The sequence below is a fragment of the Gobius niger genome (assembly GCF_951799975.1).
Source record: "Gobius niger genome assembly, chromosome: 9".
Classification (NCBI taxonomy): domain Eukaryota; kingdom Metazoa; phylum Chordata; class Actinopteri; order Gobiiformes; family Gobiidae; genus Gobius; species Gobius niger.
This window is the reverse complement of record NC_136860.1, coordinates 28,900,332-28,916,589: the sequence shown is the minus strand read 5'-3', so window position 1 is coordinate 28,916,589 and position 16,258 is coordinate 28,900,332. Positions and strand designations below refer to the sequence as shown.

Genomic DNA, 16,258 nt, shown 5'->3' with positions numbered 1-16,258 from the left:
GAACGGGGCAAGTACTCACCGCTAAAATCTGATGTATAGTAGATTGCTTTGTTAAAAATGTCCAATGTTCATTTGCACCAACAAGTCAACACTGCGCCGTTTCTCTGCGCGGCCTAAAATCAGCTTTGTTTTCGTGTAGAAGCTGATTTGATCTTGACTTCTCCTGTCCTTTGTTAACACATCGAATGCCAAAAACTGAAAAACTTTTTTTTTTTTTTAGACACTCTAATACACCTCATGTGTGATTTTAGTAGCTCTGTCTGTTTAGATGCACACGTGATAAAAGGCGATCGATTTGACTTGAAACGAATATATTTAGGCATTTGCCTCTTCCCATGACGTTGATGTCCGTCCAGAGAGGATAGAGGTGAGAGTTGGAGAGGATTTAATCAGAAAGGAGAGAGTTGCATAAAACCCTAATTATCTCTGAATCTAGAAAAAAGGTGTGATTTCTAAACTAGCCTCTGTTTAGCTTTGGATTTCTCAGGAACCGAGGCACGTAGAGGCACGGAGAGCATAGAATCTCATCTTTAAAACAAGCCATAGCATGTGCCCATAGCTATAACATAGAATATTCTGTGGTGCTACAAATATCATGAAAAAGGGTCTGGATTGTTGGCACTCAACAGCTAAATCCCCAAAACAGCACGGCACTCATTGTGTTAACAGATAGGAGAAAAGGGGTGGGTACAATTCATGGCGACGCCCACCATAACTTTCGGAATAAGGTGAATAGGGTGGAAGCTCCAGTCAAGAAGCTTTTAGATTTGAGTGAAGCCGAACTGGAGAACATGTGCTAGGCGTTTAGATACATTTAAAAAATGTATAGTAAAGGGAAAAAAATTGTAAGAAAACATGTTTCGATAGATAGGTTTTATACCTAGTGGGCCCTGCGGCAGTTTGCCACAGGACAAATAAATGCCAAAAAATACAATGTTTGATCTAAGAAAGGTACATTCGTAAAGAAGAATGAACATTGTCGTTCTGCTTTGATGCAGCTTTGATTCCGAGGGGAAACCAGCTGTAATAAAGTCATGCTTGTGAGGATGTTTAAGATGCTTTTAAGGGGAAATCTCATCAACATGCTGGCTCGTTCTAATGGCATTCCTTTCTGCCTGTCATCTTCTTTTTATTATTTTATTTCACTCTGAATATAACATTTACTCTTGTTTTTGAGCAATTCTCTTATCCTTAGCACATTTTTCATAGTCACTTATACCTTCTATCCAGTTTCCCTTGTGATATGACTCCCACCTTTATTTCTATTTCCATCTCAATCTATTTCATTTTCTCTGCTACTTTCTCTACCCTCCGCAGATAAGGATCCTTGTTTGAGTGCTAATATTTGCAGATGTAGCATACTGTAGCTCAGGCATAGAAACAAGTATTTGATGGCATTTTAATGAGGGATTAGCTGTCGAGGCACTTATTACATGATGGGTTCCTGCGCCTACAGCCCATCTCATGCAGTCAACACACCCCGGACATAATAAAACGTGACTCGCTTGCTGTGCCGTGGCCATCAATCTCCACCCATCAAACCCAGGTGCATGATGGGAGTTCAATATCGCCCGTATTGACCAGCCATTCTTTACTCCACTACATGTTTCTTTAATGCCTCTGACACAGGTAATGATTGTAAGAGGATTTGTGGTTAAGGATGACTACCATGGGATTAAACCCGTCCAGTGGTCTCAGGTTTCCCATTTCAATTGCCGTGACATTTAAAGATGTGATTTCTTTTGCCTTATGTGCAGCATGATATCTTGTGAGGTGTGTACTTGAAGTATTGAGAAAAATATGACATTATTTTAATAGTGATGTGAAATATAGCATCAGCTGGTTTTCTTATAAGCATGAAGTATTCAGTGGTTGCGTTCACAGATTTATGTTTGATTTCATATTCTCAGATGAAAGGCAGAGAGGCCTGTGGATGGGTTTCAGTCACATAGGACTTTTTAGCATCAAATTGCAATTCACTGTTTTTAAGCAAACCCCCAAACGGAAAGATCCTGAATCTGGGTGTAGAGCCGAGACCTTATTGCCATTTTAGGGTTAGGTTTGGGGTTGGCAATTTTGCATATGCAAATCTCGAAGCGTATTGACTGGAGAGCTTACAGCCTATAGGCCAGTGTGATACCTCATTTGAAAGCCAAGACCTTCTAGTTTTTTAAACTACATGCAAGATCTGTGTGAGTGAAACACGACATCACATTTACCGTTCCTAACCCTAGTCATAACTCTAACCCCTGACACTAAACCTAACCCTAACTTCGTGATCAGGGGGGACGGCAAGCAGCAGGTACTGCTCACGACCCAGCCTACAACAAAGATATTTTATAATCAGGGAAATGTCTGTCCTGACCACTCCTCTCAGCATGGGGCCGAGTTTAAATAGGCCTCTAGCTTGTGTGTTTAACCAGTCTTACATTTGGCCACAAGAGCGAAAAGAAGCTGCTGAATATAGAAGAATATAACAAAAGGAGCTACAAACAGACACTCCACAAATGTTCTTGTGGTTTGTTTGTGGCTGTGTCCATTTCTCTTGAAGAAAAAGACATTTATGCCACCTTTAGTTGCATGTGGATAGGCCCAGAAATTACAGGGATATTACCCATAAACACAAGGTCAAAATAACGGCATTTTGAAATGTCACATGAATGCAACCTATTATTATGGCATCTAAATCCTGCATATTCGCTGTTCAAACATAATGCACAAATGTTTTGAAATCTCCCTCTTTGCTTTCTGGACACATATTGATCGCCTGGTATCCTGGCGCGCTGCATGTAAATCTAGTCGTTTCATTTAACCAACCAGCTCATGTTTTACAAAGCATTCACCATGTAAAAACTCTGTTCCACCCTCTCTAACCAGGATCATGCTTTACGCCCATCAAAAGTCAAAATATTTCTCCAACCATGTTTCGAAAGTGTTATTGGTGTGCTGTTTTTTCTCCCACTGAATATTCACGCTGTTTTGTGGCCACACCAGTTTTTGGCATCATGCTCTTTCTTCATGCAGGTGCTGTTTTATTTGTTGTGTGATCAAAGCTCTCCATAGTAACAGTGGACCATGATATGTAATCTGTCACGCCGGGATCTTGTTAATGTGAAACAGTGGTTTTGTTTTGCTCTCTCTCCAAAGCAGCAGTGGTTCCCCAGCTGTTCACAAAAAATGGTTTTGCATTTTTGTTTGACCTGTACACATACATTACTAAATCTGGACTTAAAGTTGCATTTTGTGCCATCTTTGTGCAATCTTGTGTAATCTTTGAATCTTTCATAGCAACTTTACTCAGACATTACTCCTCGCTCAGCCCTAACTAAAAAGCACTCTACCTACTGTGCAGCCGCTTCGTAGCACATCTTTTGTCGAGCAGGAAGGAAAAAATACAACAGAAGCCTCACTACTACAAAACAAAGCAGCTGATCTCTGACAGCAGTTACGTCTTTGGAGCGGAAGAGTTATAAACCAGGATTACACTCCCAAACCTGGATTTATTGAATAAGACATCAAGATTAATTTACTCTTATTAAACATAAGGAGTTTTTCTATTGAACTTGGATTGACTGTAAGAAAAGCATCAAATGTATTTCCTTAACCACCTACACTTCCAGAAACCGTGTTAATTGTACCATTGCCACAGTTTGGGAACCACTGCTCCACTGCTTTATGTGCATCCTTTGGTTTACGCTGACTTTTTTCCCCCCTCTTTAGATGTTCCGCCAATTGGGCCGGGACCCAGTGTGAGAGACCCGCCCCCAAAAGCAGTAAATCGGACAACACCAGCGGAGGTACGTCCCGCGAATCATAATACTCCCTAATCAACGTCGAAGAAAGGCTAACTGGGTTTTTGTTTCACATCAAAGTCTTATTTTAGACTGAAGTTAATCTATAATAAAAACCTCACTTAATAGGGTTTTGAATAATGCATAGTTGAACCTCATTCAACCCTGACGATTTCTAAGTACCCACTTTTAAAAGCTGTATCTGAGTCATAATTTATAGCTTTAATATTGCATAGAAAAGTCTAAAATAGACATTGCTGATGTTGCAGAAATATGTGGTATTTTTGTCTGATCTGTTGAACCTAGAAAGTGAAATAAGTTTTTATAGTGACTCTACAATATATTATTATATAAATATATATTACAATGTTGTGATGCAAAATCTTGAATGTACGAAGCCAGCTATACATCACAAAACAAGCAAGGTTTTCCACATGACTAAAGTTTATTTTTGCTAACAAAGCCTCCAACATTATCCATTTTAGTCATGATTTTCTCATTATAGTTTAATTTGGTCCTGATTTTGTATTTTTAAGTTATATCGACACAATTTGATCAAAAACAAATACTTCCTTTAATTATAACAGATTGCACTGTGTTAAAGCAGAACTAAATAACGTGTTTACCTTAATAAATACTTTTCGTAGTCCTGGCAGCAATACAAGTGTTAATGGGATGGTTGGGGGATCTTTCATCTCCCCCGGTGTCTCTGGCCAGAAAAAAACCCTTGCAGCTTTCCCTGTTCCGACCCGGAGGCCCCAATACACGCTAATAGAATCACGAAGAAGAAGCCAGCAGGCTAATGGGCAAAGCTAGCTGCGGCCACTTAAACAGTATTTACAGCCAAGTTTGTGTGAAAAAAATTCTCTTCATTGAGTAATTCGATGTACAATATCCCCTCGTTTGTCTCTTCTGTCAGCATAGTATTTACTCTCACGGACCATTAATGCGGTGGCGCATCTGGCCTCAAGGGGCACATGTTACTTATTTCTGCTTTAAAATGGTCTGGTTAAATATCTGAACATTGCTATCGCTATATTTAAAACACTTATCGAACACCACAATTTATGTCCTATCGTGCCTGTAGCAGTAATCAAAGCCTAATGGAAAATAAAATAGCTGTTTCTGCAAATGCCATGTCATTTCCCTATTGTTTTCTGAATCCAAATGCAGTATTCTTTGGAGTATATTTATGATATGCACTGGGTACTTATATGTAAATATACTTTGCCGTCAGCCTTTTCTGTAAACACTAGATTTTCTGCTCTCTATCTCAAAGTGTTTTTGCTTTGAAGCTTTTGTTATGCCAGTGGTTGCATACAATATGGGCCTATCTGAGTCCATCTGAGCCGCGTTGAATTCAATCTTGCCTCATCTGTGCGCTCCATCTCTCCCTGTGTGTCGGCTTCAGGGAGCATTGCTATCATCGTGCCTCTGGTCCTGTTGGTCATCCTGATTGTGATGGTGGTAGCCGGTGTCTACGTGTGCAAGAGGAGGCAAAGGTAACTCATGTTTTGGGTGAAAAAAGAATAATCCTTTATAAGCAACAACAAACAGAAAGAGAAGGGGAGAGAGGCAGATCTGATAGCTCCCAGCATTTGAGGATAAATGGATATGTCAGTGCTTTTAAAACAAAGTGATTCTCGTTTTAACACGCTCCGAGCAACATCCACCTTTGCTCTTGTGTTAAATTTTTATCCTCAGTGGAAACATGAAGCTACAGATTACAGTGGGTTTAACAAACAATTCCAAAAGCACTTTTTGATTGACTGATTTAGTGGAGGTTTTTATTTATGGCTAGATTACTGCACAGTCATAACATGGTAATGGGGTTGATGGCTTTCGGATTGACTCGGCATAACAAGTAAAGACAGAACATACTAACCATATACTCTGGTAATTGACAATCTTAGTAGTTGGTTATTAATTCAAGATATCACCACTAAAAGTTGAGTAACAGACGTGTCCTGTTTCCATGATCAATGACCATAGATTCACCAGTATGCTATTTCCAACCCATTACTATGCTATGACAGTGTCGCAGTTGGTAGAGTGGGTCGTCTCATGATCACAGGGGGTTGGGGGTTCGAATTCCAGCTCCTGCACACTGTTGTTGTGTCCTTGGGCAAGACACTTCATCCTTCTTGCCTCCAGTGTCTGCGTACATTGGTGCATGAATGAGAGTGTGACTGGCTGACTGGTTCCTTCCTGTAAAGCACTTTGGGCCTGATGAAGGTAGAAAAGTGATATACAAGTTTACTATTCATCCCTGTACTGTGAAGGGAAGTGCTACCATTACAACTACAGAGACAGTTACTAGCTTTATATACTATCATTATATGTCAAACTTCCTGGATGGTCCACTTAATAGACACTGTTGGATATTTTGTACACAAAGATAGATTATGTTATGAGGATTCATGTGTATTTCTTCTGCGCAGTGCCATAGATATTATGTTTTAGTCTACCCATACCTGTTAAATTTTGGATTTGAAAATAAGGGAAATTTTCCGCAAGCCATCCCACCACTCCAGTTAGGCTCCGAGAGGGGTAAAATACGGTTGTTTCCCTAACAAAATGGGAGGCTTGACAGCTAAGCTAACCTCGAGACACCCAGAGGCCACCCAGGCTACAGCTGATGGCAGTTCTTGCAGGGCTTGTGAGAGAGGCAGAGGAATGGTGTTTTGTTTTTCATTATCATAATACAGGAGATTTAAGAGATAATACTAATATGGGAGGACGGCAGAAAAGTGGGTTAATTTTTTGGTACTTCCTGGCCAAAACGGGAGACCTGACAGCTATGACCCACCCGATTGTAGTGCACAGGTGTTGAGAATTGCACAGTCACCAGGCAAACGGTGCCAAACTCTGGTTTAATTCAAGCGAGAGTTATCTAGCTCCCGGGACTGGCTGGCGAATGGAACAAGAGTTTGGCATCCTTTGCCTGACGACCGTGTCATTTTCAACACCTGTGTACTAGAATGTGTCACCGCCCGCTCTGCAACATATTTGGCTTCGCGAAGAAGCAATTTCCTTTTCTTTTTTCCCCCTGAAACGTCATGCACCATTGTAAGCAAATGTGGAGACACAACAACAGTATGCACAGTTGAGAAAAGGGATGAAGCCACCTTTTTTTCTTTCTTTTTATAGGTTCTTAAGCAATGCAGCGAAACAAATTCAGGCACAGGGAAGATTTGAAGCTTGCTCTTGTTTGCATCTCAGTCAAATCATTTGTATTTGTTTGAAAGACATACATGAATGCACCACCAAAAAGACACAAATTCAGAATGATTGCTGAGGGCCCTTTCTGTGTAGAGTTTGCGTGTGTCCCTGTGTCTGGATGGGTTTCCTTGAGTGCTCCACTTTGCCCCATCTTTCCCAAAATACATGCAGACAAAAACCCCCAGTAAGACCTTGCCGAACGGAGTGCATCATTTGCCCCTAATAGGTTGCCTGAGTGGTTTTGAAAATGTGTCTAGCGAAAAAAGCTCATGATATTATAAGACTAACATCCCTTTTCTTTGAATCCATGTATGACTCCCAGGGGAAAGCGCGTTCAGAGGCAGCCCATGACGAACGGAGGCATCAACGTGGAGATTGGCAACCCCTCGTACAACATGTATGAGGTCGACCATGACAACCATGCAGACGCTGGCAGCCTGCTACGACCCAACTTCACACTGGACCCGCATAAGGTAGGACGTGGCAGAAGTGACAAACACTTAAAGATGAGCTGCTTGGGAGAGAAGGTGACAGTATGAAGAACCATACTTTGTTACGTATGGACATTTGCCTTATAAAGCTCACTCAATGTTAATGGAGAATGGTGCGGACAGACAATGAAGCGAAGAAGGAAGAAGTATCCAAAAAGTGTACTCAATTAAAATGTATATTTGTGTCAGTGTGATAACTTGCCATATGCAATCTTGCTGTATTTGTTTTTGTGGCTAAACAAATAAATATTGTCAGGTGATACACTGCAGGTGAATCGGGAATAAATAGACATCAATTTGAAACTTTTGCTGTAGATTACTGATGTAAATGTGAGGAAAAAATGTATTGCAAGTTTTCTGTCATTATACTGTATGTGAAATTTGGAGGAAAAAAAGCCTATAGACCATTGCCAGTCATGTGACCTTTGGTTGGCAATCAGCTGTTTGGAACTGTGAATATTTACATGTACATTAAAATGGAACAAATGAATGGACAAATCCGATAAAAACATAACAACAGGCCCTCTGCAGTGTAGGGTGGAGTTCCAAACAGCTGATTGCCAATCAAAATCTTTATAATGGATTTTTATTTTTTTTTCACAGGGGATTTGATATCTTATTTTTTGTAACACATCTATAGGTGAAAAAAAATAAAGTTTAGCTTTTATTTTTTGCAGTTGAAAATTTAGGCTAATGTGAAACGTAAAAAATCGCTCAGGTCTAGGTTCAGCAACACTATGTGCCCAAAGAAGAAAATCAGCTGACCTGAACATCCTGAATGACCAGGTTATTCCGTCAATGGATTTCTTCTTCCCTTATGGAACGGGCATATTCAAAGATGACAATGCCAGGATTCATCGGGTTCACATTGCATGAGCATGAGACATAATTTTCACAATTGGCCACAGTCCAGATCTTAACCCCATTGACTGTCTTTTGGATGTGCTGGAGAAGGTTTCTGTGCAGTGGTCACACTCTCCCATCATCTCCAGTGAAATATTGGAGACCTTTTTTGTGGCGACTTTTTTGGGGGTCAGACAGTGTAGTTTGCTCATTGCTTACATCACAGTACCATATATATGTTTCCCTTCCATGTAACCGTCACTCATGAATCGTATCAACAGCCATACAGTACTTCTGTGGTTTCAAATCCTCAGCTTATGTAAAAGAATAAAACAACTCATGTCACTTATTATAACAGTAGATGATGTTACGAAGATTGGCTGGTGTCATAAGCAAAGAGTCTTACTGCAAAGATGAATCCCCAAAGACCTTGAACATAGCATAACATTACAGTCCATTCAAATCTGCCTTAAGTCTTTCATGAGATTTCAAAGATGATAAAACTTGTATTGCATCACTCTGACTGAAAAGCAATGAAAGATATCATTTACCCCCGAGACGAGTCGAGTTACCCATCCAACGCAGCCACAACCAATTAGGCCTGATTCGATTTTACATCCATCGCTTATGTACGGCTAGAATGACGAATGTAGAGAAGCAACTTGAGATTCAGTTGGTTTTGATGTAGAAAATATCATAAAAAGTCTTTAAGAACATTTACCATATTTACATTGGAATGCCTGTTGCCATATTTAAATGAAATATCAACATTCATCCAAAGCCGCTTAATGTGATTGAATCTGAAATGTCATGAAGCTTATTTACTGTGTCTTCCAATGTAAACTGTAGACGACAAGTTGTTCTGCCAGCAACTGTTACTAGTCAGAGGAATCATTATGGGAATTAAACATAATAGTTGTAGAGGAGAGGGGACATATGTAACAATGATATAACATTTCGAAAACATACCTGGAATAGTATTTACACAGATTTGAGTAACCCTTAGTTGTACAATATAGCATACTGTACCTCTGTGTATAGCTTACTAAACAAAAACTTGTAGATAAGTTGAGTTTAAAATAAATTGGTTCCCGTGACTTTATTTTCGTTACTTTTAATTTGTTACTTTTAATTTAATTAATCACTTTGCGTCGACTGTCTGTGCAAACATAACCCTGATACAGTAAGTAGGCCAGTGTTCTGCGAGTGCCACTAATTTGTTTGGCCTTGATTAACTTCACCCATTATGGCACTTACTAATTATGAAACTGGGGTGCTGTGGAGAGTACCTCTTATCTGTGCAAACAACGCAACATCCATCACACCCGCGCAAACTGCAACAATCAGCTGTTTTTTTCCTCATTCTCTGCAGAAGCATTCACAAGTGTTTGCCACAAACTTTTGACAAAAATGTAATTAATTAATTTGAGAGAAGACTGTCTCATAAATACAGTAAATAATTTGTTTTAGATATGATGCTACCATGGCGACCTTTTCATTGTGACACATACAAATTGATTAAATTATTTTCAGATATGAATAGATACACATTTTAACCTTGGCAGGTACTGGGAGCAGAAAATATGGACATTTAGGTGCTACATTTAAGTGAGCAGAACTTTAGTTGCAGTGTTAGTAAATCGTTTTAAAAAGAAAAGGAAGAAATCATGAATACTGTTTTTTTTTTTTTTTTTATATTAGCAATAATGGCACAAATGTGGTCGCCAATCTGTGCTAAAAAACATTACCAATTGTTCACTAACCCACAATATTCAAAACTGTCCAAAAGTGAGTTTCAGTGTTGCTCCGTTTTACAAGATGCTTTAAAGCAGTTCCAAGTAACCTTAATAAATCATTTCCGTAGTTCCTCTGGGGGTAATACAAGTGTTAATGGGATGATTGGGGGGTCTTTCATCTCCCCCTGGTGTCTCTGGCCAGAAAACCACAATTGCAACTTCCCTGCCACCGGGTTCGAGCCACCAATACACACTAATGGAATCATGAAGAAGAGGCTAACAGGCTAACGGGCAAAGCCAACTGTGGGCTAGCGCCACTTGAATAGTATTTACAGACAAGTTTGTGTGAAAAAAATGATCTCCATTGTGTAATTGGATGTACAATATCCCTCTCTCCCTTAGTCTTTTCTGTCAGCGTAGTATTTACTCTCACGGACAATTAAGGAGCAAAAAAAACGCAACATGCTACGACACCTGCAGTGGCGCTTATGACCTCTAGGAGCATGAGTTACTTAGCACTGCTTTAACTTCTACATACGCGCCGTTATTTTAAAGTACTTTTACTTGAGTACACATTTGAAGTACTTCTTCCTTTTCCCGGGGTTTGTGATTTTTCTACGAATGACCTATTCTAACTTCAGCAGCATGCACAAATGAATGATAAGGCCACACTGATGCAGTTGTTATCAGGCTCACCTCGCTCCAGTCTAGTGCTGCTTCTCCAACTGCTGCCCTGCCAGCTCTGACATCTGCCTCTCTCTCGGATCTGGCCGGGGCTTTGGATTGAATGCCAAGGAGATTCTGTTGTTTACTACCACTCTTCTTTTTCCTTTAACCCCTAATCTCTCTGATATTTGTATTTAGACATACACAGAACACACATACAATTCTGTCCACCTTTTCCATCATAATTTTCAATAGGTTTTGGGTAGTTTTGAGCCAAGTAGCTATAGTCGAAAATGTATGCTTTAGTGATATATGTACAGTAAATTAGGTATATTTATGGTTTACACCAAATTTGGTCCAATTTAGATCTTTTTAGATGCTTTTAGATCAGGTTTAGTCATGATTTGACAGAAGATCATTTATTTTATGAGTTACTTGGTGTGAAAGTTTAACCTCTTGCCCCCCACCTTAACTGAGCGCATTTTCTTCAGTTTGGTTTGATACCAATCTAAAAGCATCTCGATTGGAGTTTACAGCCTCTCGGCCAGTGCTACGTCTCATTTGAAAGCTAAGACCTACAAAGCTCATTGTCGCTTTGTGGCTTTTGTAACATTTTTAAAGCATTTTTGTCATGTTTTTGTTCATTGTTACTTTAACATCACTTTTTATCATTGCTTTTTTGTCACTTCTTAGTTGTGTTTCCGTCACGTTTTTTTTTCTTCACATTTTTGCTGCATTGTTGTCACTTTTTTGTCGCTCTTTTGTGGAATTTTTGCTGCTTTTTGTCTGTGGTCGTATTTTCTCTCACTTTTCCATTGTGTTGCTATTCTGGCCCATTTTGTTGCCCTTCGGCCACTTTTTTGTTAATTTTTTGGTTGTGTATTCATCCTTGTTTTTGTCACTAGATTTAGATTTAGATTTTGGTAATGGAAAATGTACTGTTCATGTGGTTAAGGGGTTAAGAACCACTACAACAGAGGCTATTGGGTTGAGAGTAGCTTTTTAGAATAAACAAGTTCCCCCCTTCGATATCGGTACATATTCAGCCTTCTGATAAAAGATCATTAGTTGCTGACGAATCTTCTTGATTTGAGAGGCGAAATGAAAACTACACTAAAATATCCCAGTACAGAATCGACTCATGATGAAAATATCATCAGTGTCACTATAGGAACATGTATCTTAGCCGTCATAACGTTTTGCCTGATTTGCGTGGAATATCCCCATGGCAACAAGCATGTGGACTCTTTCTATCCTATAACCTTGTGCATGCCTAACACCTGCAGCTTCTGTCTTCTGTCTGCAGGGCTGGTGTGTAAAGTCCAGTGACCCACGAGCCTTGGGCATGAACAATGTGCCCAAGGAGGTAATCCCTGGACAGGTGAATTTACACTCTCTCCCCGTTTATCCGCAAAGTCAGAGAGCTCTGGAAAACATCAAGTGTAACAAGTGTATGTCCATATCAAATCTTTGCTTAAGCTCACAGTAGATTTTAGTCTCCCTCGTGGTATCAATACATAGTAGGAAACGCCTAGTATGTATTTTCATATTTTTCATGTCATTGGGTTCAACATTGTTTTCCATATTGCCTTGTTTCTGTGGTTGTGGTGTGACTGTCGTGTTTTCATTATTACAATACTTTTTTTTTTCAATCAATTCAAATACCGATACCAAGTGCAGTTCCAAAATACAGAGTGAGAAATGAGACACAATACATCATCATACAGACCAAATGGCTAATTAAGCATTGTAAAGTCTCATCGCTGCTTCTATTCTAAGTTCTGCTTCCACTCTTAAGAATAAATAGAGGCATCAAAGAGGTGAAATGAACACTCGTCAACAATAGTGTTACCTTAAAAAATCCTTGATATCGGCATAAGATCTGTTGAAGTATCGGTATCGGAAATGCCCTAGTTTTCATTTGCATGGCTGAATGTTAAACTACTGTACATTTTAAGTGTTTTTTTGTTTATTAAGCCTTCATGAAACAACAGTATTGAAAATGGAATAAGGCACAAGCTTTAGCTTAATTTACTTAAACACATTTCCCTACCTTTTTGGGCAGAAGTTTGTATTGCCATTCTCAGATAAAAGGATTTACTTTGGGTGGAATCGTATAAAAGTCAGAATTAAAGGAATATTTCAGGATTTTTGACATAGGGCCTCATTTCCTATCTATTTTAATTCCTGCAGTCCTTATACTTGAAGAGTTTAGTGGTGCTAGGCTAGTGCTTGGCTAGTGCATGTCTATGGTAACTAGTAGCCTGCATAAAAAACCTCTTCAAAATCATTGGATAGTCCCCCAAACGTTGCCATATCTGATTTGTAGAAAGCTCCTTTGTGAATTCCACGTTTAGTGATGCCGGCCGCAGGTAAACAAACTACTGTAGATCCATCAACCTAGCAGTTCACTCCGCCGCTGCGTAGCTTACATCCAGGAAGCTGATGCTGCTTTTCCAGTCCTTTTAAATGCAAAATTGTTATATTTCAAAAATGATTCAGTCAACACAGACATTTATATGGGTAGTCTGGTGTTATAAGTGATTTGCCTCAGGTGCACTGTGCTGTTTTTAATGCAGGCTACCAGTTACCATAGACATGCACTAGCCTAGCACTAGCCTAGCACCACTAAACTCTTCAAATATAAATACAATGCATGATTTTCTTTTTTTTTTCTTTTTAAATATCTCCAGAAATCAACAACACTCTGGATAACTAGGAAATGAAGCCCTATATCAAAAAATCCTGAAATATCCCTTTAACCAAAAAACAAGGGAGTGAACGAAGCTACACAAAATAACACAACAGAGTGATGTGAATAAGTAGGACGATTAACAAAATGCACACTATTATATTACAGGTGCAAGTTGAGAGTAGGAGCAGGTGGTGCACATACAACAGTAACAGGTGCATAGTGAAGTGGCTGTGCTGAGTTGACAGATTAGAGTTATGCAGATTTTTTTTTTTTTTTTTTTTTTGGGGCCGTTTTTGATGCAAGTTCCTCATTGGGTCAGTGTTATCACTTTTTCCCACTGCTTTAAAGTTATTCCTCTGACAGACTGTGAAGACCCCCCTAAAGGTATCTTTACATAAACTATTATAAATATGACCTGGCAATATTTCATAGCTATTCAAGCATAACAAACAAACAATAGTCTGCCTGTGTTTCAGGGACTCGTGGCCTGCCACCAACTGAATATTATTTTGCTGCTCTGTTCCCCGCTGGCTCTAACTGCTGTTATTAGCCTGACGTCACCCACAGCACGGACCTCCAGCGGGCTTGATATATTTATGTCCCATTTAGACCGGGCCCAAAATAGAGCTAAAAGCCTGGTAATGATGCTGCTGTTTGGAGGTGTTAACACAAAATGGCTGCTCCTCTCTGTTGGTTTGTCCTGTCCCTGCAGACTATTGCAAATCCTTTAATGCAGCTTTTAGACCGTCACAGCTTTAAAAACAACATATACATAGATAAAGGCATGTACATAAGTTGAATATTGTGGGTAAGTGTAATTATTTTTGATACTTCCATTCAAAGAGTCAAAATTATCCCGCCACTAGGCACCGCGGGCAGCCACTTTGGGAGGAATATGTTTGAATGAGAGTCACAACCTACCCCAGGCAATTATTCAAATGAAGGGGCTACAGCCAGCAGCGTAGACTGTAAATAGAGCTAGAAGTAGGTTTGTCGTGGTGACCGTCAAACAGACAAGCCAAAGAAAAGTTTTAAAAGTGTTATTGTAGAGTTGCATGATTCCAGGAGAATATGCTGCTCTGCGTTTTCTGGTAAGTTTTACGGATTAGGTTCATAGCTGTTAAGTTTTATAGTTTTTAAGCAAGTTTAAAAAACATAGTGCAATGAGAGATACATGATAAATTGTTGTTGTATTTACCTAAATAAGTGCAGCCTTTGAGATTTTTTTTTTTAATGCACCCGTTTAAAGTGATAGTGATAAATCACTTTGAAGTTCTGCATTTCTTTGATGTTTTGAGATCTCAGTAGAAAAAAAAAAAAAGTAAACTGATAGTTGTGGTCCAAACTCATTCTTAACATATTGCACTTCTAAAATTCTGATTCTTTACAGGGACGAGGTAATAGCATGTTTCACACCTTTCAGAGAATAGAACAGCCCATAATGTCAACAAAAAATATTGCAAGGCAGCAAAACTGGCAAAATTAACTCCACTAAAACAGGGGTTCCCAAACTTTTCAGGCTGTGACCGACACAATCACTCAGCCAACAACTCTTCTATAAAATGTAATTAGCATTTATAATAGTTTAAGGTGCAAAACATAAAAAGTCTGGATTCTGGATTCCATTGAGATTAAATAACAGCCCTAGCAATAGATACTGCATGACATAAATTAATTTAAATGTCCCTAAAATGCATGTGACAAAATGTGCCCTTGACTAGAGCACTGTGACTGAGATATAGTATTTGCAAAGCATGAGTTTTGATATTAGAATGCCTTCCTTGCATCCCTACTCCTCTTTATTTGTCCACCTCCTACATTCATCTTTTTTTTAAATCTTTATTGGTAACATGATGTGCAGAATAAAGATGCACTTTTAATTTACCCACTAAACTTAATTGGCTCCACAGTAGACCAGTTTATTGACTTGTGCGCCCATATATTTACACATATTTTCTCTGTTTCTCCACAGCCCATGAACTACTCCAATCCAGTGTATGCAAAGATTTACCTGGACGGGCAAAACTGTCGAAAGCCAGTCATCAGTATTGACGAGAGGAGAGAGCTACTCCCAAAGAAACTCGAGGGGACAATTCATGAAACCGCCGCATAGCCTAACTTTACACTTTATACTTCTTTTATACCACAGTGTACAATGTATATACTGTACGTACAGAGGAAAGCAGAGTTTTCTATTCTCTATGAAGCTCGTTAGGCTACACTTCACCATGACGTCTTTGTTGGTGTGCGGAGAACTTCACTTTGACTGTTGCTTTCTTATATAAATGTCCGTCGGTCATTTTGACACTTGAAGCTGCTGGTTTGCCAATACAGAACTGTGCAAAAGTTTTAAGCAGAAGTGAAAAATTATGTTTCATTGACTGCTTTAATGAGAAAAATCCGAAATACCATTTTTGTCCGGGGGAGAGAAAAAAGTATTAATTTACTGTTGAAATCTTTGAAATGACAGGGGACATATCATTTGATATTTTTTGTTTGTTTGTTTTTTCATTCTGGACGTTAAATATGCCGCCATTGATTTGTTGGCATGCCATTGAGTAAAAAGGAAGTCTTGTATATCCTTTTTTTTTTTTTTAGTGAGGGGCGCTCTAGTCAAACTTAAAGGAACAGGCAACCGTTTTTCCATACTGAGATATGTTCTTACCTGAGCTTAGACGAGTTGATGCGTACCTGTCTGGACTTTGTGAGTGCGCTCAGTCACACAAAAAGGCCAAAGATGTTGTTAGCATTTAGCCTCTCCTCCTCTCCTCTATGGGGCCAAACGGGGTTGAAGTTAGAAGCGACCAAGCTCTT

At 39.2% G+C, this 16,258-nt stretch overlaps 1 protein-coding gene across 12 annotated transcripts in view; it reads left to right on the top strand.

Annotated features, from left to right (window-relative positions):
• lrp1bb (low density lipoprotein receptor-related protein 1Bb) overlaps positions 1 to 15,867 on the top strand; it is a 451,054-nt gene extending 435,187 nt beyond the window's left edge. For 4 of the 12 annotated variants that reach the window (XM_079563322.1, XM_079563327.1, XM_079563318.1 and 1 more), the window contains 5 exons: positions 3,721 to 3,797; positions 5,203 to 5,294; positions 7,328 to 7,486; positions 12,056 to 12,200; positions 15,417 to 15,867. In XM_079563322.1, coding sequence (XP_079419448.1) covers positions 3,721 to 3,797; positions 5,203 to 5,294; positions 7,328 to 7,486; positions 12,056 to 12,200; positions 15,417 to 15,496 — 553 coding nt within the window. In that variant the 3' untranslated portion in view covers positions 15,497 to 15,867. Of the gene's footprint in view, positions 1 to 3,720; positions 3,798 to 5,202; positions 5,303 to 7,327; positions 7,487 to 12,055; positions 12,201 to 15,416 lie in introns of those variants that run through there. The other 8 variants (XM_079563321.1, XM_079563319.1, XM_079563325.1 and 5 more) reach the window with 5 other exon arrangements.
• The last annotated feature ends 391 nt before the right edge of the window (positions 15,868 to 16,258 follow it).